Source organism: Aquila chrysaetos, chromosome 12 (assembly GCF_900496995.4).
Source record: "Aquila chrysaetos chrysaetos chromosome 12, bAquChr1.4, whole genome shotgun sequence".
Taxonomy (NCBI): Eukaryota; Metazoa; Chordata; class Aves; order Accipitriformes; family Accipitridae; genus Aquila; species Aquila chrysaetos.
This window is the reverse complement of record NC_044015.1, coordinates 26149296-26175292: the sequence shown is the minus strand read 5'-3', so window position 1 is coordinate 26175292 and position 25997 is coordinate 26149296. Positions and strand designations below refer to the sequence as shown.

General features: G+C 37.1%; 2 protein-coding genes across 2 annotated transcripts in view; one reads left to right on the top strand and one right to left on the bottom strand.

Moving 5' to 3' along the window:
- ODF2L (outer dense fiber of sperm tails 2 like) overlaps positions 1 to 25997 on the bottom strand; it is a 63228-nt gene that overhangs the window by 30482 nt on the left and 6749 nt on the right. Inside the window, exons 4-5 of the mRNA XM_041127702.1 lie at positions 12191 to 12237; positions 11820 to 11920 (exon numbers count right to left, since the gene is read on the bottom strand). The gene's annotated coding sequence lies outside the window, so the exon portion shown is untranslated. The remainder of the gene's footprint in view (positions 1 to 11819; positions 11921 to 12190; positions 12238 to 25997) is intronic.
- LOC115348794 (calcium-activated chloride channel regulator 1-like) lies at positions 5305 to 24004 on the top strand. Its single transcript, XM_030032055.1, has 14 exons — positions 5305 to 5641; positions 7482 to 7622; positions 7851 to 8001; positions 8648 to 8765; positions 9510 to 9678; positions 10547 to 10774; positions 12538 to 12762; positions 13879 to 14056; positions 15853 to 15959; positions 18748 to 18972; positions 19135 to 19402; positions 20601 to 20765; positions 21646 to 21873; positions 23233 to 24004. The coding sequence occupies exons 1-14, from the start codon at positions 5333 to 5335 to the stop codon at positions 23658 to 23660; spliced, it is 2940 nt and encodes a 979-aa protein (XP_029887915.1). The 5' UTR covers positions 5305 to 5332; the 3' UTR covers positions 23661 to 24004.

The following is a 25997-nucleotide window of genomic DNA, read 5'->3' as shown; positions in this document are numbered from 1 at the left end:
TATCACTTCTGTGCTTTCATCACCACTGGAGATGAAATGGTGCTTGTACAGAAATCCTCCTTCGTCTCTGCTCACAGTGTTTGTCTAAGCTTTTCCTTCTCATCTCACCTCTCCCTTCTCAGAGTACACTGCGACTTTGGGGCTTTCCTATTAAGCTTCTGGGTCTCCCTTGCTTCAAACTCATTTTTTATAGCTTTGCTACCTCTGCAAAACTTCACCCCATGCTCTTACCACTGCACGAGTGCCTGGCTCACTATCTGTTTTTCCTCTCTGTCCATATGGCCAATGGACCTCGAGAAACAAAGTTTTATTACAGCATATTTGACCTGCAACTCACTGATCAAGTGCCTGTACACAATCAGGAAGCAATTTCACAGGCATTTTCCAGGGTACAGCAATATTTCGAAGTGGTAACTACTGAATTAATAAGACTACTTCTGCAGTTATAAACTTTAAATCTGTAACTGTAATATTTTTACTCAGACAATAGACTGAAATGATGGAGAAGCAAACAAATCAATAATTATTCTTGGTGTCATTTTGGAAGGTATATTCATATCTTTTTATAAGGATAACTTTTTTACATGGACAGAGTGCAGACTACACTCCAAGCACCATTAATGTCAGCACTATATTCAGATAGGGTTTTTAAGTGGAAATGTATTCTGTTTTATCCTTAGGTGTTCCTCTGATCTTACCAGCATCTATATCTGTGAAAAAAAATGCCTGCACTGAAGGTAATTGTGTCATTAATAAGCTAACATGGCTTTTTAAGGAAGGATATGCATTTATTCCTGAAAGAAATCAAACTGCAGAATTGTCAATAATATATATAAGAAGTTCATCATCTGTAAGTACAAACACATAAGAACAGATTTCTTTCAATGAAACATACTGTTATAAAATTTGCTATATCCTCCTTTTTGAAATGTAATATTTATTTCAACTTTTATGTAAGTAAATAAACTGTAATGCATACTGTTATAACTGTAAAATGAAGTTTACCATCAGCTGAGGTCTCAACTGTATAAATCAGCAGTTAAGATTTATTTCCATCCCTATTTTTATTTGTTACTCTTTTGTTGCTTAATTCTGATTTTTGTCTATTTGTTTATCATTGTAGGTGGCTGAATTGTGTAATGAGCATAACCAGAACAGAGAAGCACCCAATCTGCAGAATCAAATGTGTGACTACAGAAGCACATGGGAAGTAATTAAAAACTGTACAGATTTTGAAAAGAATCTGTTCTTTAGCTTTATAATGAAATAACAGATGATTTTGTTAAGAAATTAGCATTTCTTGTCATTGAAACACAGTAAAAAAAGGCATCTTAACTTAAGACTGCAGTCTTCTCGAACAGTTTTAACATACCATCAAAACCAGAGGACCTGCACAGATTGCTATCAGAGAAGAATTTTCCTGTTATTCTTATATTCTGGATAAATGAATCTAGACAGCATGAATAAATACAACCATTTTTGTTTGATGTTAATTTATGTCATTTTTATAGCTAGGTTCTGATATTGTTAAGAATGATGGGATCTATTCCAAGTACTTGTTTACTTTCCCTGAGAATGGCAGATACAGCCTGAAATTTTACATCCAAGCTAACAGAACTATGGTGCCACAAACTGCAATGCCGTGGAGTCATACCATGTCTATACCAAGTCATGTAGAAAATGGTACAGTGAAGTAAGGCAGAGAAAATTATACAGCTATTTATTCCAGCATTTGTATATGTCAAGTCCCTTCACAAATACTAAGGGTAGGCACTAGAGCAATGACAGCCCAGCTAAGAGGCATTTAGTGTTGAACACTTTTCAAACACTGTGTGTGGCTGTTTCCCTTTAACACAAGAAAAGTCTGTATTCCCCAGAAGAATATTTAAAGTAGACTGTAAACAGCTATAATAGAGCAGTGTCTGTATACTACAGATAGACAGGATTTGTGTTTGCCTGTGAAAAGAATAACTGCAGGTTTATTAACTAGAGTACTATAATCAGTCATCTTAAATTAAGAACTGTTGAAGTTTCAGTAAATTAAACTGTCCTGTAATTATAACAGTTACTTCAACTTCATAGTAGCTTTCTTAGTAATTAGCACTCTTGAAACTGTAAAGAAATAGCTATTGCACTAGAAATTATTGTACTTAATTGAGGTTAACGAATTTTTCAGATTTAAAACCATATAAATGAGGTGAAATTCAGGTCACCTGCATACTACAAGAATATGCATATAGTTAAGATTAATCAGCATTTTTTAAAGCTTGCGGTAAAATCAAGATGAACATATCAAGACCCTCAGCTATTAAAAATGATATTCAGATCAGAAGAGGAAGTTTCCATAGAACAGCTGCAGAAGGATCCTTCGTAGTGTCTGCAGTTTCAATGGGACCTTATGCTGATGTGTTTCCACCATGCAAAATTATTCATCTTGATGCCAGCATAGAAGATGATAAGGTCATTTTATCGTGGACTGCCCCAGGAAATTATTTTGATGAAGTCCAAGGTACGTTTTTGCCTTGCTATCCTGCCTCCTGCCCAAGGTGAAATTGCAAAATGAATACATTTTCTGTGGGCATTTTAATTGAGCTCTCAACCTTTATCAACAGTATTTTGTTGCATCTGGAAGCACCTGTATAAGAGCCAACTCAATTTTTGTCTGTACTTTGTAGCAGAAACTGAAGACTCAACATTTCTCATTCTTCATCATGAATCAAAGTTTTGTTAACTATAAATGGCTTAAATATGCTGTCCTAGTAATCCTGTGTGATATACATCACACAACACAAGTTCTGTAATGGAGTTTAGTCTCAATGACACCAGTGGGAATTTTGTGCAGTGGTTCCAGGGCTTTATTCTTGCTCTGCTCTTGCAAAGATTTTAAATGGAATTAACCAATATGTTTTTAGAAAGAGCTTCTTGGAATTTTAATGGAAGGCTCTCTTTCACTATGTTGTAGTATTTTGCTACTCATGGAAGACAGACATATACTCTGTGAATATAAGGAAAGAGTGGAAAGAAACATCAAATTTGAACAAGAAATAGGAATTTTACTTCATTTAGTACAAGGTCAAATTCAGTGAAGTCAGAAATACTGGGAGGCTTCAGTGTGGCTTCATGATGGCTGCCATCATCTATTCATTTCAGTGCTGTGCTGTGAGAAATTTAATCATTCAAGCACTCAGTTTTGGTAATAAAATAAGTTTTTTGCAGATCTATCTGCCATGCTGCATTTATTTTTCCCAGTAGCTGAACTAATTAATGAAACTGAAACTAAGAAAGTAATATTTTGAAAGTATTTTGAAAAGAAATTATTTTGAAAGGGATCAAAAGTTTGAATGATAGCTAACACACATGACTATCTTCTAATATTTGTATTTTCAGCTGCAAGTTATGAAATCAGAACAGGTGAGACTCCTCTGGAACTAAGAGGCAACTTTTATAACACTGCTTTTGTGAACACTTGCCCTCTATCACCTGAGCATGCTGGCTGCAAAGGTAAGTTAAATAGTTTCACTAACCAGTAGTGTGGAGGTGTTTAAAAAGGAATTAGTCATTACTATTTCCAAGGCTTCAGTGACTGCTAAAGACAAACTGAAAACAATAATTATTTCATATTTATATGAACCCACCCCCCCGAAGAATTTGGCTAATTTTTGTGTCCAGTATCTCAGAAAAAGTGGGATGATGGAATTTCATACCATGACTATCAGGAGTTATTTTTTGATACACTAGGAAAACAGATGGGGATAAATCTTCAGCCTGAAGTACTTTTAAATGCATGTGCCTGGATAAATTTCCCACAGTGATTTTACAAGATTTGCATAAGACCTTCAGCAGCAGTTTACTCACTTGATTATTAATGACTCTTACATCATCACCAAGAAGACACAGTATTTTTAAAAAAGGCAGAGGGGATGACCTGCAAAATTATTGGAAAATCTCCTTAACATCTGTCCCACAAAAACAATAGGAAAGCTGATACAGAATTTAATCAACAATGGATCAAAGGATGAAAATATAATCAGGGTCAATCACTACCACATTTATTCTATTGTTATTATTTTTAATGCAATTATGAATTTAACAATGTAGCTGTATCAGGAGATATTTGTGAACTGATTACTGTGTGATAGCTCAGTTCAAAATATAGTACTATGTTGGATTAACCAAGCACCTCGTTAACAAATTAGGAGCTACCTAGCTGGGAGATCTCAAAAAGTAGCTGGTAGGGAATCATCATCTAATAGACATTTCTCAAAGGATTGCAAGTCGTGATAGGCGTGATGCTGTTAAATACTTTATCAAGGAATTGGAATAAAATATAAAGTAACTTCTGGACAAGTTTCTTTGAGTATGAAGTGAGAAATGATGAGGAGGGATAGGACAGCCTCACAGAGTAATCTGGCTTGCTTGACAAACTGTTCCCACTGAAGAAAAACACATTTTATTCCAAATGGGATGGTTATTCATCTAAAGGCAAACAATGCCATTTAAAAGCGGAGATTTTACATACCAAATATTGTATACAGAATTTATCAGCATTTTACTATCTCACTGATCTAATCTTGCTTTTTCTATTGTTTCAAGTTCATATTACATAATTATTGCATTGTTCAGAATTTTTTTCCAGGAAATTCCAATTGTGCTTTTGCAATTATTTCTCTCTTCTAAAATGAATAACAAAGCATAGATCACCTGAAGAGGCATAAGGAAATGAAATTGTTTTTTTTTAGCTCACAATAAAACATCAAGTATTTTCTCCTAAAATTAACACATAACTAAATGCAGCCAACAAATCCGATATAACTGTACTTGCATAGAACATCAGTGTTTTGTTGCAAACTGTTACACCTCTTTTTGACATAAAGGCAGTTTTAGGAGCAAAGATCAGGTGCAAATCCCTCGAGGATGAGGCACAACACTCAGCGAGTGAAAGCTTGGGCTTTATGGAAAGCGTAGCGTTACCACGGTGGGAGCCCCAAGGCACTGATGCTAATCAAAATGGGGACCTGATGCAGCGGAGCCCTGCTTGGGAGTGAAGCTCAAGGGAAAGCACCACAGGGGTGGATAATAAAACTCGTGCTGATTAACATATCATACATATGCAATGTCCTGTTTGGCTCATTAGCGAACTCGCTGATGTAATGTAGGTCCTGTTGTCCGAATGCCAAGATCTGTAGCTGGCTGTCATGCTGGAGGCCACGCAATGAGGGGGAAGCGAATGACCCCAGGTTACTACAACAATGAGATAAGACACACTTGGGCACTCTACATACTCGGACAGGAAGAAGTAAACTATCCCAGGTTGCTGTAACAAGAAGATAAGATGTGCTTGGGACTCTACATACTCGGATGGGGGAGGCAAACTATCCTGGGTTACCATAACGAAGTCTTCTCCCACCCTACAGGCGGTCATATAAATAAGACTGATAAGCTATCATTTTCTAACCAAGAACCTTGCAGACAGGAACAAGTAATGGAGGTGTTTAAGAGTTTGATATTTTTGCTGTCTTTTCAGCTCCTGCATGTGGCAAAAAGTTCTATGGTATGGCTAAATAAGAATGGCTATGAGGATTTGGTTGTTGCAATTAATCCCCAGGTGCCAGAAGATGCCAACATCATCCTGAACACGATGGTAAGAACATTTGCGCTTACATGTATTGTTTCTCAGCAGTTGTGACTTGACTTTTCTGCTTGGAAAGTAGCACAAATGAGGTCTAGCTCCCATTCTTGCCAATAGTTTTTTTTCTTGTTGTTTTGAATTAATTATGGATTAATCCCATGGTTACTAAACTAGTAACTTCTAATTTGTCTTGCCATCTGTTGTCACTACTAAGAGCACTAATTCCCTCAGACATATAATATCTGTAATATCTCTGTTGGGAGGCAGACTGTTGCTGTAATATCTCTGTTGGGAGGCAGACTGAAATTCCTTTAAGTAGCTTTCCAAATTATGTTTACCTGAAAGAATATCCTATGAATGCTTGTTTAATAGCCATCGATTATACTACTGTTTGTCATTAGCTAGTACGTCTCATAATGTTCCTTTAAAAATTGTAAATGAAAAAAAAATTAGGTTTAGTGGCATTTCTGGCCTTAACTTTTATTCCAATCCAAGTAGATGCCTCAATGGATAAATCGCCCTAGAAGGGGATGCTGGCCAGGTCTCAAAGTAAAGAAATTGTTTTCTACAAAGTCAAATCATTTTAGAGAAAACCTGCTGAATGGGACACTTCTGACAAATGCCCAGGTTCTGCAGTATGTCTAGTGCCTACTAGATCCTGATGTAGGGTTATCTCAGTCCCATGTAATCTCTAAGATCAAGTACAAAGGCTACCATGACATTTTTAACATTTCCAGATTTCTTTCATCTTGTGAGAAGAGGCTTACATGAAGTAAAAGTGGATCTGATAGTTTACTTTTTACCATCAGTCACTGACTGTCCCCTTTTTTAACAATAACTAGAGTTTAGATCACTCCATTTTCATTAAGGTCAAAGCACTGCATGTTTTTTAGGGTAGAAGTGTATGACTGATGGTTACTGTTACTGTGAGATACCTACCACATATTAAATTCACATTATAGCTGACCTTATGAGAACTTGCTCTTACACCATTCCTTCAGTTCCCTTGAAACAGTTAAAACTGCTCTGTTCTATCTGCAGAGCAGGTAGGTAAGGGTCACACAGGAACAGTTGAAGTGGCATGTCCCATTACTGCTCAGCTTCTCATGGGTTAGCACTCACTATCACTCTCAGTCCTGGCAAACTGAACCTCTTCAAGAAATCTCCTTTAGCTGAATTTTATGTACGTGTAACATGACATTTGATTCCAAAGCCTCTGTGACAGCTTGTTTCTTAGCTTATGAAAAGCCTGTGGGATAGATTTTAGTCCCCTCCTTCCTGTTTGTTGTTTTTCCACTAAACACTTAGTTGTTATTGGAGAGAAAAATAAACAAAGGGAATGCTTTTTCTGATGCCTCTACTCCAAGAGAGGTGGTAAAAGAGCAAGAGGAAAGGAAAGTAATGGCAGCGTATAGTAGCTATAATACAAATAAGAAGAGATGTGAAACAGCAAATTTGACAGAAAAATTATTACATTAATCAGATAAATGAAAAGCAGGTGCAATGTTGAAACTTGCCCACACTTGCTGTCAGGCCAGTATTAATTTAAGGGTAAAATCCTTGTATTTAGTAGTTTTCATCTCAAAGGAAGGCTAGAGTGTGAATTTTACCACAATCTCTGATTAAAAGCAGGATTATAGAATGGGTGAGAGATTCCAAGAATTACAGCTTAGTCCCTGGCTTCTTTGTTTATTCTTTTCTTAGCAAAGATTGTAATACCTTCTAGTTTTGTGTTATGTACTTAGTTCTACTTTATTGTACTGCTGTGTCTTGATAAGGCTAAATTATTAATTGCACATACAGTCAAATTTTTAATATTAACATTAATATTTTATTTTCTTTCATTCCCTAGAACATGATTAAAAATGCTTCTAATTACTTGTTTGAAATGACAAAACATCGATTTTTCTTCAAGTCTGTAAAAATTATAATTCCTAAAACGTGGAAGAAAAACACGAACTATTCAAGATTAAAAACAGAATCATATGATAAGGTATGATTTAGAGAACTCTTTATGATTAGAACAACAAGGAAAAGCTAGACTGATAAGGCTACATTACAAATCACAGCAAAATCTAGGACTAATCCTGGAAGTTCTTACTCAAAAATGTTGAGAGTGTTCATAGGATAAAAAAAATTGCAGGACTGAATTTATTCAAGAAGAATCACCTAACTTTTCTCTACGCTCATGTCATGTATAACTTTGGTCTTACTTTTTCAGGCAGATGTCATCATAGCAGACCCTTATATGACACATGTAGATGATCCTTATACCTTACATTATAGAGGATGTAAGGAGAAAGGACAGTACATCCATTTCACACCTAACTTCCTGTTAAATGACAATTTGACTAATGTTTATGGAGAAAAAGGTAATACTACTATTTAATTAATTGTCTGTTTTATTGTTCGTACAAAATGGCCAAGATTTTTTAAAGTGATTAATGAATTTAGGTACTTTGCTTGCTAAAATGAAAAAAACTTCGAGAGACTTATTTTTCAGAAATAGCAATTACCTGTGAAATTTCTGAAGTTAAATATTCAAACACTGGATCCAGAAGGTGTTCATCCCTTTGAAAACCTTAAATGGTTATTTCTCTGCACTTAACTACTGCCATTAGCAGTAGCTTTCATTTTAGGACCACTTAATGAAATAAACTATCCAGTGTTTGTGTACTACACTGTGTCAAAAAAATGTAAGGTTTGCTGCTCTATGGGACAGAAACCTCACAAATTTCCTTAGGAGATTTTTGCCAACTTGGAAGAAAGCCTCTAGAACAGTTGCTGCATTTCTGAGAGTCAAATATGAATAAAAACTCTGGTCCTGGTTGCTAAACTGATGCCTACCTAGTTTTACCTCAAGGAAAAATTACTATCCCAATTGCTTAAATATTTCACAATCTTCCTGTATTACCTCAGATAAGGATTATTTTAAATTGTTAAAATGTCTAAGTAAAACACTGAGTAGCTTTTAAACAGTTGTATTTAGAATGTGTGTGTGCTATTCTTTTTCAACAGGTCGAGTTTTTGTCCACGAATGGGCTCACTTTCGGTGGGGGGTGTTTGATGAATATAGTAGTGACATGCCTTTTTATGTGTCTAGAAATTCCGAAGAAGCAAGTGTTGAAGCAACAAGGTACTATTTTTTTCATATTTCTCCTTTTACATTACACAGGTTTAAACATTTCAATGTCTTTCAATAACGTTTTCAATATTCTCCTTGTCTGTGCTGAGTTTGTACTTTGTAGAGTGTCCATGACCTGTTCATATGATTAAAAGATGCTTAGTCAGCAACCTCTGTTGCCTGCTCTGCAGCCCAGAAAACCACAGCTGTCTGGTGCTGTTTTGTAAGAGGTTCAGGAGATCAGGCTGGATAATCTTGTGCTCTGTGTGCAACTGCAGACTTCAGCCACCATTTGTTTCATACTTATTTATTTAACATAATTTTATTAAAGAGCAGTTATCAACAACACTGAAATTGCCTACTGAAACCACTGTGGTTTTAAACAGTTTCTACAAACAGGGACAATAACTGAATAGATGTAGAGAATTAGTTCAGGCTCGCCTTTTTTCCTAGCTCAGGCATACCAATACACTTTTTTGTATTGCAACTACTAGCAGGATGTCTTTCCTGCATAGCCTATAATTATCACAAGGAAGATCACAAAAGACCGCAAGTATTTTATGATTTTAACTATTTCGAGATTAGAGTGAGGACCATGCCAGGCACTGAAACAGCCTACCTATGTACTTGTGCAGTGTCTAGTACAGTGCTGTGTCAGCAGCAATTTGGCTTTGGGCAGCCAAAATTCGAATAAATAACCAGTTACAGACTATATATGGGTTCTTTACCAGCCCTGCCTATCTTCTCTTTCCTTAGCTGTCCAGCTGGTGTGACTGGTATACCTGTTTTCCAAGACTGCAGCGGAGACAAGTGTGAGCCAAGAATCTGTAGATATGATGGTCAGCTATATGAAAAAGGATGTGTATTTATTCCAGATATACAACAAAATACGTCATTTTCTGTTATGTATTTGCAATTACCTTCTGTAAGTATTACTATACCTTTCTGGACTGAGAGTTTAGTAACATTTGGGGTCTAGTCAGTTATTTGTGCTGGGGAGAATGATCAGTCAGGTGTTTCTTTAATTAATTTCTATTTAAAAGAATATGGATGATGCTACCAGTTCTATCCGAATCTGTTCAAAAGAGAAGACAAAGGAGCTACTACAAATGATTTGACAGCTGTTTCCTGTCAATAAGGGTGAGATGTACTGCAGTGTCAGCATCCTTCTTGCTCCATGTTTGGAGAATCAGGTCAACAGGCATGAAAATGAAGCATTCTTGCCAGATGCCTTGTCCATAAGACAACTGTGGTTTTTGATCACTCCTTATGTAAACTGGCACCTAAACTGCGTTACCTGGTTAGCTCTATTACACTCCATTGCAGAACAATCTGGTCTGTCTATATATCCTTAACACAGAAGCAGCAGCCCACCTCTCTTGAAAGCCGCCAGGACAACCAGGCAGGCCTCCTTACGCCAGCTCTGTACTGTTCCAGTGTCTGGGAGAGGGTGCGGGGACAGGGGTTAGCAGGACACTCAGTCTCCTTGCAGGCTAGATCTCTGTGGTACAGGATCACAATTCCTCCAGTTATTGACCTTATTTCTTTGGGCAAGCTTTTACCAAGAACTTTGTGGGTGTACTGGGCCTGGCTAGGATACAGTTAATATTCTTCATAACAGATCGTATGGTGCTATGGTTTAGATTTTTGACCAAAACAGTACCAATAACACACTAATGTTCTAGGAGAACACCTCCATTTGTCCTGTCCCCCACCACATATTTTCTGAGATATTTTCTTATGCTCATACTGTTCGGTTCAGAATTATTATCAGCTTCAATCTGACCTTTTAGGTGGTTGAATTTTGTGACAAAAACACTCACAATAGTGAGGCTCCAAATATGCAGAATAAGATATGCAACCACAAAAGCACGTGGGAAGTAATTATGGAATCTGATGACTTTCGCAACTCGGCTGTTATAAATGCTTCTGCACCCCCCTCTGAGACTACCTTCACACTACTGCAGACCCAAACCAGAGCAGTCGCCTTAGTACTTGATGTTTCTGGGAGCATGTCAATGGTAAGAATATGCATTTTATAAGCAATTTTTGGCAAAAATTTTAAGAAACAGAAAAAGTTACAAAATAAAAAAAAAATCAGTCAATTCTGTAATTAACTTGATTATTTTAGAAAAAAAAAGGACTACTCTTATTCTCCTTGGTAATTTTATTTAGGAATTCCTACAACATACCACTTAAAATACTGACAGTTGTAGGCCAGACTTGGTCTTTTTTTTCTTGTAAAATCTCAATTTTATATCCTTTCCTTCCTTTGTTCCAGACCTAGAATGACAATGCCTTTGTATTTCTTCCAAGCAGAAAATGTATCATAGATGGAGTTTCACATTTTATTTTTGTTATGAATGATTCTAAAATTTAAAGTAAATATGTAGGTCACAATACGTCAATAAATTAGATGTTCTTTCCTCATTACAATATTGCTCTTTGGAATCAAGAATGTGAGCTGGCATAATGTTATGTCATTTTAACAAGGCTGAGGTTATTTTTCCTTTTTTTTTTCCATAAAACTTTGCATAGGTTTATTCTTTCACAGCTCCTTGTGGCATGAGATACTAAGCTTGTTTATGGATGCAAGCACTGAATATGTGCTTATTTGCATAAATATCCCAATACTTTTATAAAGCTGTAAGCAATCTGATCATCAGTAGAAAGATGACAAAATTATCTGGGTAGGTAAGGCAGCTATCTCATAATTTATTAATAGACTTCAAACATCTTTGCATACTCTAACAGCTTTTAAAAATCAGCCCATATATTCTTTTGACAACATACTGCATTTTCTTATCCGTAACTTACCTCTTCCACAGTTCAGTAGTGAGTCAATGGCCATTGCTCTCTTATTGAAAATACCACAAGTTCAGTGTTTCATTTCCCACAGCAATTCAAGGCTAAAAACAAGACTATTCATCTAAAGAAAGTAATTCAAAAGGCTCAAACATGTTGAGAAATACTCTTAAATATTTGACAGTCATACCTTAAACCAAAATATACATGAAGAAGCATAAAGCAGTATATGCTCCAACTCTGTAGTTATGGCATACATACAATAATTGGGGGATTCTCCCATAGGGCCCCATCAACAGATCTATTTCCAGATATGCCGTTCTAGTCCAGAGCTGTTCTTGAGACTGATCTTCAGCAAAGATCTGCAATTGTAATAAATTATATTATTTTTGTAATACAGATGTCTCCCAATCATACATTTTATTAAATCTAGTAAATAATAATGTAATAACAAAAACCAAAATTAAGATAATTATGAAATAAATATTGCAAGAATAGCTAGCTCCAGAGATAAATGTTTTCAAATATAACTTTTTTTTTTCAGTAATCCCTTTGAATATTTGCATTTAAAATAGCCATACTTCTACTTTAATGTTATGTATATTTTCAAAATATTTAGTCTCTAGACTAACCTACTCCTCAGGCTTCATAGGTGTTGTCCTTTTGCATTGCCATCACACTATCAAAAAAAAAAGTGATAAAAATCTTGATTAGGAGTAAAGTCGTAACATCAGAAGATGGACTTTGCCTGGCGACATCTTTCCTGGAAGCTGCAGTTTGCTGCACTTTCACAATACCAGAACATGGTTTACATCTCCTCTCTTCTAGAACTGAGCATACATACGAGTTACCTTATGGCAGATAGTTTTTAATTTTTAATTACAATCTGATCAAAATCAAAAATTCCTACATTTTGTTCATAGTCATAGCTTTTCAGAAGAGATTGCATTCTAAGGATGTTGGTTTTTTTCACGTACAGCATGACCGCCTCAGACATCTCCGTAGTGCTGCAGAGGTATTTCTGCTCCATATTATTGAAATTGGTTCCTGGGTTGGAATTGTCACATTTGACTCTGACGCATCTGAAAAAGCTCCTTTGCAACAAATAACCAATGACGCAGCACGCCAAAAACTTGTTCAATGTTTGCCTACAATTGCTAGTGGACAAACCAATATCTGTGCAGGCATACGTAAAGGATTTAAGGTAAAGTACAATGTGGAAATATCTCCTGGAATGTATGGAAAATGAGGAAGAAGCGAGAAACATACCTGAACATGGATTTCTACACAATGGTAGAGTTAAGAAAGACAACATGATTCTTGAATCTATCAGGAGAAAATTTGGTATAGAAACTATTTGGCATTACCATTATATGGCATTAGAAAGAGTATTACCAGAAAACAGGCCAGGTATTATGTCCATGCTTCAAAAAGGATATTGAAAAATAAGATCAAATTCCAAAATGAACTACAAGAATGATCTAAATTTTAGAATAATTCCCACAGTTCACTAGTCATGAATCAAGCCCCTAAAATTGTGAAACCACATACAAATCATGAGATTGGGAAACAGTGATGGATATATATTATTATTTATTTGTCTATTTTACTTCCTTGGGCTGACAGTCTGAAGTCCCAGAAGATGTCACCTAATTCAGATGCAAAACTGAAAATCAGGAGCAACGTGTAGGAAAAAGGAAGAAAGAGAAAGACAGAAATTGTACAGAGAAGGATGCGACTACTGAGATAGCTGACGGTCCAGGGCAGAGAGGAGGCTCAGGACAGGGGGACATCGGGAGGAAGACTGGCAACCAGACACAGATAGAGGCCTCCCCCTTGGTTGCCCCCTATGCCTTTCTGCCCCACCTTCAGTTACCTCAGAGTCCACCCTTAGACGGAAGTCTGTCCTTCTCTGCTCCTGAAATTTTGATGGAGAATAAAGAGTAGTTCCAGACAGTGGACATAAGTTTTTAATATGTTGCCCTTAAACATCCAGTCCCTGAACCAGCAAAGCATGTACAGGCAGAATGTTTCTGACATCTTCAATTTGGGACAGGTTCCTTCCCTAGGAAAACATATATTAAATATTCATTGTTTATAATTGAACACTTACTAAATCTAAGCAATTAGATCTTGCAATATCAACTGCAATAATTAATACTGTAATAGTGTTACATAAAAATTTAAGCACTTATTAAAGAATAAATGTGTCATATTCAAAGTTAACAGCTCTAAATGCATACATTGACTGTGCTCTGGGATAAACTAGTATTTAAAAATTATTCTGCTGCTTATATCATGAATTCTTTTCTTGATGCAGTTAATTGCGGAAAAAATGACTACTACATGTGGTTCAGAAATTGTGTTACTGACAGATGGAGAGGACCCACGTATAGCAACTTGCCTTAATTTGGTGAAACAAAGTGCAGCGACAATTCACACCATTGCACTGGGGCCACTGGCATCCAAAGAATTAGAAAGATTTTCAAAACTAACAGGTAAATATTCTAAATGCACTCTTTGTCTGGCACGCATGTTCAAGTATGAAAATGTAAAAGCATGGCAATTAATCAGTCTGGAAAAAAGAAATTTAAGAAATGTAAAACAAATTTAATTTTAAAGAAATTTGGTTTTCATGACAGGCTTTTTTAATGCAAACAAGCAGAACTCTTTAGATCCATAGATATGCTTTAAGAGCTGTCTTGATTTAAAAAATGCAATAACACGACAATACCCTATTACTAAAGGAGATTTAATTATGATATTGTTATATAACATAAAAAGAAATGTCTAGAATTTTATTTCTGGCATTACATCCAATGCCTAGAACTTTCTATATGCTTTTACTTATAAGCATTTTTTATTACATAAAGAATAATAATTTTCTCCAACTGTTGCAGCTGAAGTGCACTGGCTAGGAAATTGTAAACACGGTGACTACCCTTGTCATTAGCAAGCATAGCTGTCAGCTGAGCTGGAGCTACATAATCAGTTTGAAAACAATCATTTAAAAACTACCCATAGCGATGTTGCTTCATGCTAAGGCACCTGCAAATGCCATGGAAGAACAAAAACTTCTTGTGTAGATCTAGAAAGCAAGCTGACTCCAAATAAAAATGGTGAATAAATATTCTAATAAGAGGTGCACATGCTGTGCATTTTCAGACTACAATCCACTTGTTTTAGCAATTTAAATAACTTGTAATGCCCTTATACACTCCTCAACATCATTAGATCAACAGGACTATGGGAGAGTCCAGAGTTCAATTCTATTCTGGCCTGTATTTTAAGACAGAATTTGTTGTTTAAGCTCCACTTGCGGAGTATTTATTAAGAATGATTTGTGAGCCAGAAAGAACCCAGATAGTCCTTTAGCATATAGCCATCAACCAGCAGGCCTTCCTGCTTAGAAACAAAAATCAATTTTCCAAAGATACTGAATAGATCTCTGAGCTAACACCTCCTCCAGCTCATACGACTCCATGTGTTCTCTCATGAGATAGACCCATACACCTGATGTAACCTGCACACCTTATGTCAGTCTGTGTGCGAGGGATGGGGGTGAGAGGTGTTAGGTGGTGGGGAAGGGCTGTGCGCAGCCTCTGCACACCCCGACTAGGCTCCACAGGGCTCAGTGCTGCATGGCAGTCTCTCCCCCACTCTGGGATTCCAGTGACGTGTACATTAGGAACACAGTGATGGCTCAGTTTATGTCCGGCATGCATGATCCTAGTTTGAGAGAGACTTGCAACAAATGTGTGAAGTGCAGATGCTTCAGTAGAGCAGGGTGAAGCCATATTCACAATGAATTCATTAATAGAACTGCACCAAGTATGAGAACCTCCAATGGACTAGAGCTGCTTGAACTCGGTATGCATGAAGAGAGATCTAAACTTCACACTTGGAAATAAAGATGATCTGGATTTTAAGAGTCAAAAACCATGGAATGCCACTGTGTCTTTTCTACAGAAGTATTTTCAGAGCAGAATTTCACTGAAGGGATAATGTGACTCCAAAAGTACTAGGAGAAGTCTAAAAATGCTGTACTTGATGATATGCTGCAGGGAGTGATTTTTTTGCAAACTTTGCTAATGAGAGATTAAATGAGTTGATCACAAAAGCCAGAATTTACTATGACACATGCTTTAAGAGAGTAATAAAAAGATACATTTCTTTTTTGATTTTGTAACAAATTGGCTGCCTCAGTAGAACATTCAGTACCAGAAGTCACATAAAATTTAGCAATTTTAGAGTAAAAAATAGTATTTCTAATTCTTTCGCTCTTGTCTTACAGGAGGTTTAAATCTTTATGCTGTAGATGGAGCCGTCCCCAGTAAATTAATTGAGACATTCAGTGCAATTACATCAAGAAGCGGAGATATTTGTGAACAATCTATTCAGGTCTGAATTTCAGCACTTCTTTTTCCTCCTGTGCTTTTAGTTGATCAGTAATTGAATGAAATTAGACATTAATGATCATAATTGTCAGTGGCTCAATGTGGAAATAGGAACAAGCACATTTTTTAGTGATCTACATTTCACTGCAATGAAATAAGTATATAATTTACATAATGTATATATTCTTGATTTCACAAACTCAAGAAAATTATTTCTCATAATTGTCAAAGTCCAAGAGACTTTGAGAGAAAAAAGCAAGCAGAAATCCCCCAGGATATTTAGTTCACTCTTACATGAAATATTATCTTTTAGAGCATTTAACAGTCTAACTTAAGTAACAAAGATACAATTTAAAATACAGCTTCTCTCCTAAGCCATATGTACCATTTTAATGTATAAACTTTTAGACTTTTCATCTAGGCCAATTCTTAATTAGAATTTAGCAACTCATTCCTCACTGTTAATCATAGAATCATAGAATCATTTAGGTTGGAAAAGACCTTTAAGATCGAGTCCAATCATCAAACATGCCCACTAAACCATGTCGTGAAGTGCCTTGTCTATGCACTTTTTTAATACCTCCAGGGATGGTGACTCAACCACTTCCCTGGGCAGCCTATTCCAATGTCTGACAACCCTCTCAGTAAAGAATTTTTTCCTAATATCCAACCTAAACCTCCCCTGCCTCAACTTGAGGCCATTTCCTCTTGTCCTATCTCCAGCCACCTGACAGAAGAGACCAACACCCACCTCACTACAACGCCCCTTTAGGTAGTTGTAGAGAGCGATAAGGTCTCCCCTCAGCCTCCTTTTCTCCAGACTAAACAACCCCAGCTCCCTCAGCCGCTCCTCACAGGACTTGTGCTCCAGGCCCCTCACCAGCTCCGTTGCCCTTCTCTGGACACGCTCCAGCACCTCAATGTCTTTCCTGTAGTGAGGGGCCCAAAACTGAACGCCGTACTCGAGGTGCGGCCTCACCAGTGCCGAGTACAGGGGGACAATCACCTCCCTGCTCCTGCTGGCCACGCTATTTCTGATACAGGCCAGGATGCCGTTGGCCGCCTTGGCCACCTGGGCACACTGCCGGCTCATATCCAGCCGGCTGTCAACCAGCACCCCCAGGTCTTTTTCTGCCGGGCAGCTTTCCAGCCGCTCTTCCCCAAGCCTGTAGCGCTGCATGGGGTTGCTGTGACTGAAGTGTAGGACCGTGTAGGACCCGGCACTTGGCCTTGTTGAACCTCATACAATTGGCCTCGGCCCATCGATCCAGCCTGTCCAGATCCCTCTGTAGAGCCTCCCTACCCTTGAGCAGATCGACCCTGCCTCCCAGTTTGGTGTTGTCTGCAAACTCACTGAGGGTGCACTCAATCCCCTCATCCAAATCATTGATAAAGATATTGCACAGAACGGGGCCCAACGCCGAGCCCTGAGGAACACCACTTGTGACCCGCCACCAACTGGATTTAACTCCATTCACCACAACCCTCTGGGCTCGTCCAGCCAGCCAGTTTTTCACCCAGCGAAGAGTACACTTGTCTAAGCCATGAGCCGCCAGCTTCTCAAGGAGTATGCCATGAGAGACAGTGTCAAAGGCCTTGCTGAAGTCCAGGTAGACAACATCCACAGACTTTCCCTCACCCACTAGGCGGGTCACCTGGTCATAGGAGATCAGGTTGGTCAAGCAGGACCTGCCTTTCATGAACCCATGCTGGCTGGGCCTGATCCCCTTGTTGTCCTGCATGTGCCATGTGAGCGCACTCAAGATGAATCGTTCCATAATTTTCCCCGGTACCAAGGTCAAGCTGACAGGCCTGTAGTTCCCTGGATACTCCCTCCGACTCTTCTTGTAAATGGGCATCACATTGGCAAGCCTCCAGTTGCCTGGGACCTCCCCCGTTGACCAGGATTGCTGATAAATGATATGAATGATAATATTTTAACACAGATCCAGTCCTATGTTTTATCCAAAATATACCACTCACAAAAATAGCTAGATTATAAGCATCAGTCAATGTAGATTTGAAAAGCAGGTCTAGGATTTTTTGAGTTGTTATATTGCCTTTAATTGACTCTTCTGTCCCACCTACGCAGGCTATTTTCTAACTGCAGACTTTATTGTTCATAATATAGGAGTGAGAAAATGACACAAAATTATTTTAATTTGAATAAAGGAAATATTGTTTATGTCTCTCTTCTATATATTCTCCTCTGTTCTGTTGTTATTTCTGTCTCTCTCATTACTCATAAGCCTTACAGTCATACATGAGACATTTTCTTTCTCTCTTCCAGGATTTTGAGACAGACAAACTGCAGTGGAAATACATCTTACTGGCACAATGGGTTAGATAGGTAGATAAATAGTTTAGATACAGAAATGAAGGACTTCCACTTACTGTAACTTATTCTGTTTGCCATAATTTCACACTTAAAATCAATGTTACTATGCAAGCAGCCATTTCATAAAGTGAATCTGGTATTCTATTAGTTTTCTTCATTCAACAGTTATGCCAAATGGCTCTTAATTTTCCTGTAGCTAGAGACAGCAGAACTAGAAAGCCTACCATCTTCTCTATATAACTCTGAGTTATAAATAAGTAAGCAGAGATCCTTTTTTCATGCTAGTTTCCAAAAGGCATAAATGCTTTTCAATTCTCTCCTCAAAGACTAATCCATTTTCAGTCAGCATTGAATGGATACAATATTGTGCAATGGATGAGGAATCACTCTGAAAATACATTAAATGCTTCTTTACTAAATAGCAGTAAGACAAATTTTATTTCTCTAACAACAGCTTGAAAGCAAAGACCTAGTTGTTCAGCATTCTGGATGGATGAATACTACTGTGCCTGTGGACAAAACTGTGGGAAATGACACTTTCTTCCATATTGCATGGAGTCTATCTCGGCCATTTTTTTTCCTGAGGGACCCCAAAGGAAAAGAATATGGAAGTTCAGACTTTACAACCAGTAATTCAAACCCAAACACAGCCAGACTCAGTATAAGTGGCACTGCAGAGGTAAAGACTGAACATTTTCTTTTATTTTCTGAATTAACATTTCCTATAGACTATCATACAGCTTTTCTTTAGTTAAGTTTTTGTTATATAAGGGAGTCAATGGCCCTGTTAGAACATGAAGCTTTTTCACTAGTTTTTTATATTTTTGTATTTTATTTGCAGGTGGGTGATTGGCAGTTTTGTATTAAAAATGTTCATACAGCAACTCAAACTATATCAGTAACAGCTACCTCTCGACCAGCATATTCTGATGTTCCTCCTGTGAGAATTGCAGCTCACATGAACAGGGCAAATAAAGCATTTAATCCAGTTGTTGTTTATGCAGAGGTTAGCCAAGGGTTTTTGCCTGTTCTTGGTGCAACTGTGATAGCCACCATAGAGAAGGATGGTGCTGGAGCAGTAACACTTGAACTTCTTGATAATGGCACAGGTAAGTTTCCATATACATAGTAAAAACCGTTGCATTTATGCATTTTGGAATCCAAGTCTGCATGCTCCCCTCAGATTTATCACTAAGGACTGAGTCATGGCTATGCCCTAAATTAAGAAAAAAATAAAAAGGGAGACAGAGAACCCTACTGCTTTAGGACGGAAGTAAGCTACAAAGCTTTTTCTTGGTGAGGAAAACAAAGACATGGGCCTTTACCTGAAAAATTGTTCTGCTTTCTTTCCTGTGCTGTCATTGAGGGTGAAAGCAGAAGAACTGTCATGGTAGAGGGTACATTGCTTGTATCTACTTTCTGAAAGTGTACTTCATGTAATCATCTGCCCTCAACAGGGAAGTAAAAAGAAAACAAGCTGTTTTATTAGTCCATCTCGTATTCAATGAAGCTGGACCACAGTCTTAACATTAGTTCACCAAACATTAGCTTTATCTCTTTTGTTTGCTAAATAAGTGCATTATTCTTCTTTTCAAGAATACTCTTTCTTAAAGCAACAGCCAGACATTCCTGGCATTCAACATCCATCGATCTCTTTTCATCTCTCCTCTTCCTTTCCTCTCACCACTGCTGTAGACCTGTAGCTTTGTAAGTTCAGTAGTAGCCAGCAGTGCCTCCTCATTCTGTACTTGCTTTCACATTGCTGTACTTAAAAATATAGTAAGATTTCAATGTGTTATCCTGTGTTTCTTAAACATGTTCTCTTTTCTGAACCCATGAGGTTATTTTTACATTGCTGCCAGGCTTTAAAATAGTTAGCTTGGATGCCACCAACAGATTATCCACTGCAGCCAGTCAGGTACAACTGCACAAGTTCACTTAAAGAGAAGGAATCCTGTTTTGATGAATTCCTGGCCAAAGGTTAAATTATGACATTTTTCTAATTTAAAGGTGCTTTATGTAGTAGATGGTCAATAAGTATTAACTTGGTGGTTCCATATAGTAACAAGAGATTTACCTAGTTAAAGGCGTTAATGGAAAATGGTTCTTTTTAACATAATACATACGAAACAGGTTGTCATAGCAGGACCACTCCTATTTTTAAAGATGTCCACATTACAAAAACACTGTCAGGTTTTCTGCATAGTAATGTTCACGTTTTATGTTTATGTATGAATAGCAAAAATAACCGTGTTTACCAGCAGGTATCTTATTTGAGATATTAATTCTCAATAATTCTATACCAAGGCGCTGACACGATGAAGGATGATGGAATCTACTCAAGGTACTTTACTTCTTTACAAGGCACTGGAAGATACAGACTAAAAGTGAATGCCCATGGGAGAAATACAACCACCAGACTTAGCCTCAAGCAAAATCGAGCCTTGTATATACCAGGCTACAGAGTAAATGGTAAAGAGCGTTTATGAAACAGATAATTCTTTGCATGATATGTATGTAGGGGGATGTAAAGGTTTAGCAAATGGGATCATTTAGATTCACAAAAATTGCATTTGATCATAAAATGTGTTCCATCTATCATTTTCACTACAAAAAGCCCAAACAAAACAAACCAGCTCTAACTACTGTTTCCTATGTATGGGAATAGCATAATATCTTGTCTTTAATCTAAAAATTATTTTCTCTTACAGCCATGAGAAGGATAAATATTGCTCAGAATCTGTATTTCAGCATCTCACAACAGGAATTTCAAATCTATAATTCTTCTTGAGACTTTAAAATGGGCATTTATGATAAATAAATTCAGCCTGAAACATTAGTATACAAACTAATGCTGCTAGAAAACTTAGCTTTTGCGATTCTTGATTTTTTAGTACTTTTTCATCTTAATCCTGAAAAATATATTAGTTGTTGCAATTTAATATTCTCCCACTTATACATTGTGAAATTTAGAAAACCCAGCATAAAAATTGTCTAAAATACTCACAAAGTATGGCCTATATAACTGAAACTCTCTTAGGGCTTGCAATATGGGTGAAAAGATGGATAGAACTACCTTAATGCAGCCATGGCTCACCAACATCTGCAACCTGCTTTATTGGTTGCATAATTTCCAATTTTTACACATTTCAGACTTTGTCTGCTTTTTGCGCTTTTTTCCTGAGAATTCTGAGATCACCTTATTTTCTGTCTTTACTTCTCTAACTTTCCATTAAATTTGAATAAGCTAAAGAAAAATTACAGGATGAGAAGAGAGAATAGATATAAAAATTAAAAGAAAATGCAATTCTGAGTTCTGTCATGATGAAAAGTTGAAAAATGTTTTAAACAGGTAAAATTTATATGAATGCAGCAAGACCTAAATTTGCTGATAAAGAAATCCAAGTCAAGCTGGGAAGTTTCAGCAGAATTTCAACAAGTTCTCTTGTAGTTAATACAGCAGGAGATTCTGCACCTATTTATCCACCCTGTGAAGTTACAGACCTTCATGCTCGTATAGAAAACAAAACAATAGTCTTGTCTTGGACAGCTCCAGGAGGTGACTTTGACAATGGAAAAGGTGAGTCAGATGCTACATTTTTATGAGATGAAGTTGCTATTTTTATCTGAAAGGACATACCCTGAGGACCACCACTCAGGAACGAGGGCTACACCTTTCCTACCTGAAAACGTAACCAAACAGAAGGTTACCCTGTTGCATGATACCTGGTTTAGTTCTTAATTTTTCATGTTAAAAAAAACCAAACCAAGTAAACCAAGGAATATTATAAACAAATCAAATAAATAAAATTATAGTACAATCACTAGAGACTTTAGCGACAAGTCTTAGTCCATGTCTGTGCATAATTAAAAAAAATAAAAGAAAATCAGCCAACATGGACAATACAAAGCTTTAGTCTATTTACAAAAATGTAAGTGGACTACAGAGATGCAGTAACACTCTATCCAAAATATTCACTTTGAAGTTGTTGTACAGGAAAAATGAAACTTAATTCCAGATGAAGTGTACAAGCATTTCCTTGCATAAACCAGAGACTGTATGTTAAAAAATAAAATCTACGGTTACACAGACCACAGTTTCAGATTAAAATCTTACATTTATCTAAAATTTTTAATAACCAGCCACACAAGGAATAAAAACTCAAATTAAAAAAATTCTCAACTTCTTTTATTGCTATTTAGCAACTATATGCCTAAAAACTTTTACAGCTAAAGTGGTCAGTTATTGCATTATAGTTTAAGATAGCAGGCCCTGCACTGGTTTGGAGCTGGGAATATCATGCACATCTCTCTACTATCTAAAGAGGAAAAGATACTCACAAGAAGTGGGGGGGAAGAGGGGAAAGTCTTGAAAAGCTACGGACTTGAAAGAGAAACAGCAGAACCCCCCAGAATTAATCAAACACATTTACAGCAATATAAGTACCAGTTCTTTGATTACAAATGGGAGAATCATTTTGTGTCTTTCACAGTTTTTGCTATCAAAACCTCATGTTGAGAGAGAGAAAACAGCTCAGATGCAAGGCCTGCCCCTGCTATCTACACATATATTTTAATTGCCATTTCACCTTATGTTTGTATTGGGACAGCACAGTTTTTCATTCAGCTACATTTTGTACAGGTCTGCACAAAGCTAAGAGTGTTGGTGAAACAGTATTTTTAAGGCAGATTCAATTTCAACTTTTATTGAAAAGAATGAGTTCCCAGACTGAGCAACAATAGACGTTTGACGCTGTAAAGTAAGGTTTAAAAGCAAACTTGCCAACCCTCCATGCTGAGCAATAGTCAGTAGTAAAACAGGAATCATCAGCACTTTTTTTTTACAAAATGGCTCTAGAAGTCCTATACTGTCACCACAAGCAGTGATATTAAAACATCTGTTTTAATTTGTTGTTAACATGTGTTCTTTTTTCCCTAGCTGATCACTACATAATAAAAAGTAGTAAAAATCTTCTGGACCTAAGAAATCATTTTGATCGTGCTACTTCTCTGAATTCCTCTAATCTCATACCTAAGGAGGCTGGTAGAGAAGAATCATTTAAAATAAAACCAGAAAATTTCACAATAGAAAATGACACCATAATCTACTTTGCTATACGTGCTGTTGATGATACCAACTTGATTTCAGAGGTGTCTAATATAGCACAAGCCACATGGTTCACTCCTCCAAAAGCACCTGTGCCTTTAGATGATGACGGCGACAATGATGGTGCTAACAGCATAGTAATACTGGCAATAGTAGGTCTGTGTGTAGTAGTTGTCTGTACTATTGTAAGTTCAACTCTGTGTGTTTTGCAAAAACAAAAGAGAAGACTGGATATTGAAAAAATGCAAAAGCATGTGTAAAATAAAATAAAAAAAATAGAAGGAATTTACTGTAATTTTTGCTATACAAGTTTCAAAGTAGGGAAAGAGGTATTTGTATATTCAAAAATAAGTGCACTGATTGTAAACAGATGTATTTGTCTTTTTTCATAGGTTGATAGGTATAGATTTTCAAACGTGTGTCTTATATTCAAGTACATGTACACTGATTAAATGTTAAACATGAAAGCACGTACTCAGAAATATAGTAAAGTATAATATGTGTACCGTCATTTGTTTCTATGTGATAAAAATACTTAACTCTTCTGTTGCAAGATTTTTCCAATGTAGTGTAGTTTTTTTCTTAAATAAAGGCGGCAAAAGAATGTGATACTTTCCTTATTTTTATTCTCCACATAACAATCAAGTAAGGCAAGGTGGGAAAGAAATCAGAAAAAACTTCAAGTAGTGCAATGACTTCCTATGTATCTTCCGCAGGTTTTCAGTTAGGCTTAGCGTGCCGAGAACAAAAGTATGTACCTCCAGGCTGTTTATTTTTTTAAAAATATGTTTCTTCAGGCTGATTATATTTCAAAAAATATTTAAGTATGCATATCTATACGTGTGTAGAAGAGTTGAGTATATAAATACTTTCAGAATGAGAGTTGCAGAGTATATGCAAATGAGCACATGGAAAACGTTCCTAGGTGGAGACTAAACAAAGCTATAAATTTGGAGCTAGAATAAACCTTTATATAATAAGAGGTAATTTAAAAGCTGCTAATGAAGAAGAAGTGTGAGGGATACAGGGAGAAGGGTGATCTGTGTGACTCTTAGGTTGCTGACTAGCAAATTAACAACTGGCTCAAACCAGAATGCTTCAGGCTTTTTACACGGCCAAGTACTTTTTACCTCTGCCTTCCAAAAACTGGGAGAAATGTACAATAATAATGAAAAAATGTTAAATTCAACAGTCAAACTATCATTCACAGTCTAGCATTACCCAGTAAATATACTATGTCTAGCAAACATGAGTATTTTTATTAACAAGCTTGATACTATTAATGAAATTTCTGATAGTGGGAATTACACTTCAAAACCAATATACAATTTTTATAATTAATATAATATAATGTGCACCCTCACCAAGTTTGCTGATAACACTAAACTGGGTGGCAAGGTGGATATGTCAGAAGGCAGAGGCCTCTCACAGAGACACCTGGACAGGCTGGAAGAGTGGGCTAGCAAGCACAGTATGACATTAAACAAAGAGAAGTGCAAAGTCCTGCACCTGGGATGACATAACGTAAGAGCCCGGTACAGGCTGGGGTCTGTGCCTGGGGAGCTGCCTTGCTGAAAGGGAGCTGGGGGTCCTGCAGAGTCCTTGCTGAACATGAATCAGCAGTGCGCCACTGCAGCAACAAAGTCAAATCAGATCCTGGGCTGTATCTGCATTACTAGCAGAGATAGACACGTGATCACCCTGCTCTACTCAGCACTTGTCAAGCTGCACCTACAGTACTGTGTCCAGTTCTGGTCCCCACAATTAAAAAAAAAAATGCAGACAGACTGGCGAGGGTCCAAAACAAGGGTCATGAAGATGATCAGAGGACTGGTGAACCTGCCCTATGAGGAAAGACTGAAGGAGTTAGGTCTCTTCTGCTTGAAGAAGAGAAGGCTCAGGGGGGACCTCATCACAGTATTCCAATACTTAAAGGGTGGCTACAAAGAGGATGGAGGCTCTCTCTTCACAAGGAGCCACATGGAGAAGACAACGGGTACAAGTTGCGCTAGGAAAGGTTTCACCTTGATACAAGAAAGAAATTTTTTACAGTGAGAACAATCAATCACTGGAACAACCTCCCCAGGGACATGGTAGAGTCCCCATCACCTGAGGTTTTCAAGATGGAACTGGACAGGGTGTGCTAGGCAATCTCATCTATGCTCCCTTTTCCATGAAAGGTTGGACCAGATGATCTTTCGAGGTCCCTTCCAGCCTGGGCTGTTCTATGATTCTGTGGTTTTCCTGCATACACCAACAAATCTATGCAAATGTTGAATAATCATCTGAAGTTTTCTTCTCCGTCTTTATATCTGCAACATGAAATTTGCCCTTTGTTCTACCTTAACTTTTAAATTTTAACAGCACCAACTTTTTAATATTTTAATGGAATTTCTCTACCTTTCCTTTCCTATTTCTAGACTTTCTACAAGTTCTGCTTTTTCTTTATCTAGGTTTCCCATTTTTTGTGGGTTTCTGTACTTCTAATGCACCATCTCTTAATGAATCTTACTATTAGATGTGTTTTCAGATCTAAAATTCCATTTCCCCAAGCAATAATATATGCCACAATTTCAGTTCGTATCAAGGCCAGAATA

What these genes read in the sequence shown, in the direction of transcription:
- LOC115348794 (XM_030032055.1), top strand. Translation starts at nt 5,333, where the DNA reads ATGTGCTTGGGACTCTACATACTCGGATGGGGGAGGCAAACTATCCTG. An exon ending in ACATCATCCTGAACACGATG is followed by an intron (nt 5,642 to 7,481) that starts GTAAGAACATTT and finishes TTCATTCCCTAG; the next exon opens with AACATGATTAAAAATGCTTC. An exon ending in TAATGTTTATGGAGAAAAAG is followed by an intron (nt 8,002 to 8,647) that starts GTAATACTACTA and finishes CTTTTTCAACAG; the next exon opens with GTCGAGTTTTTGTCCACGAA.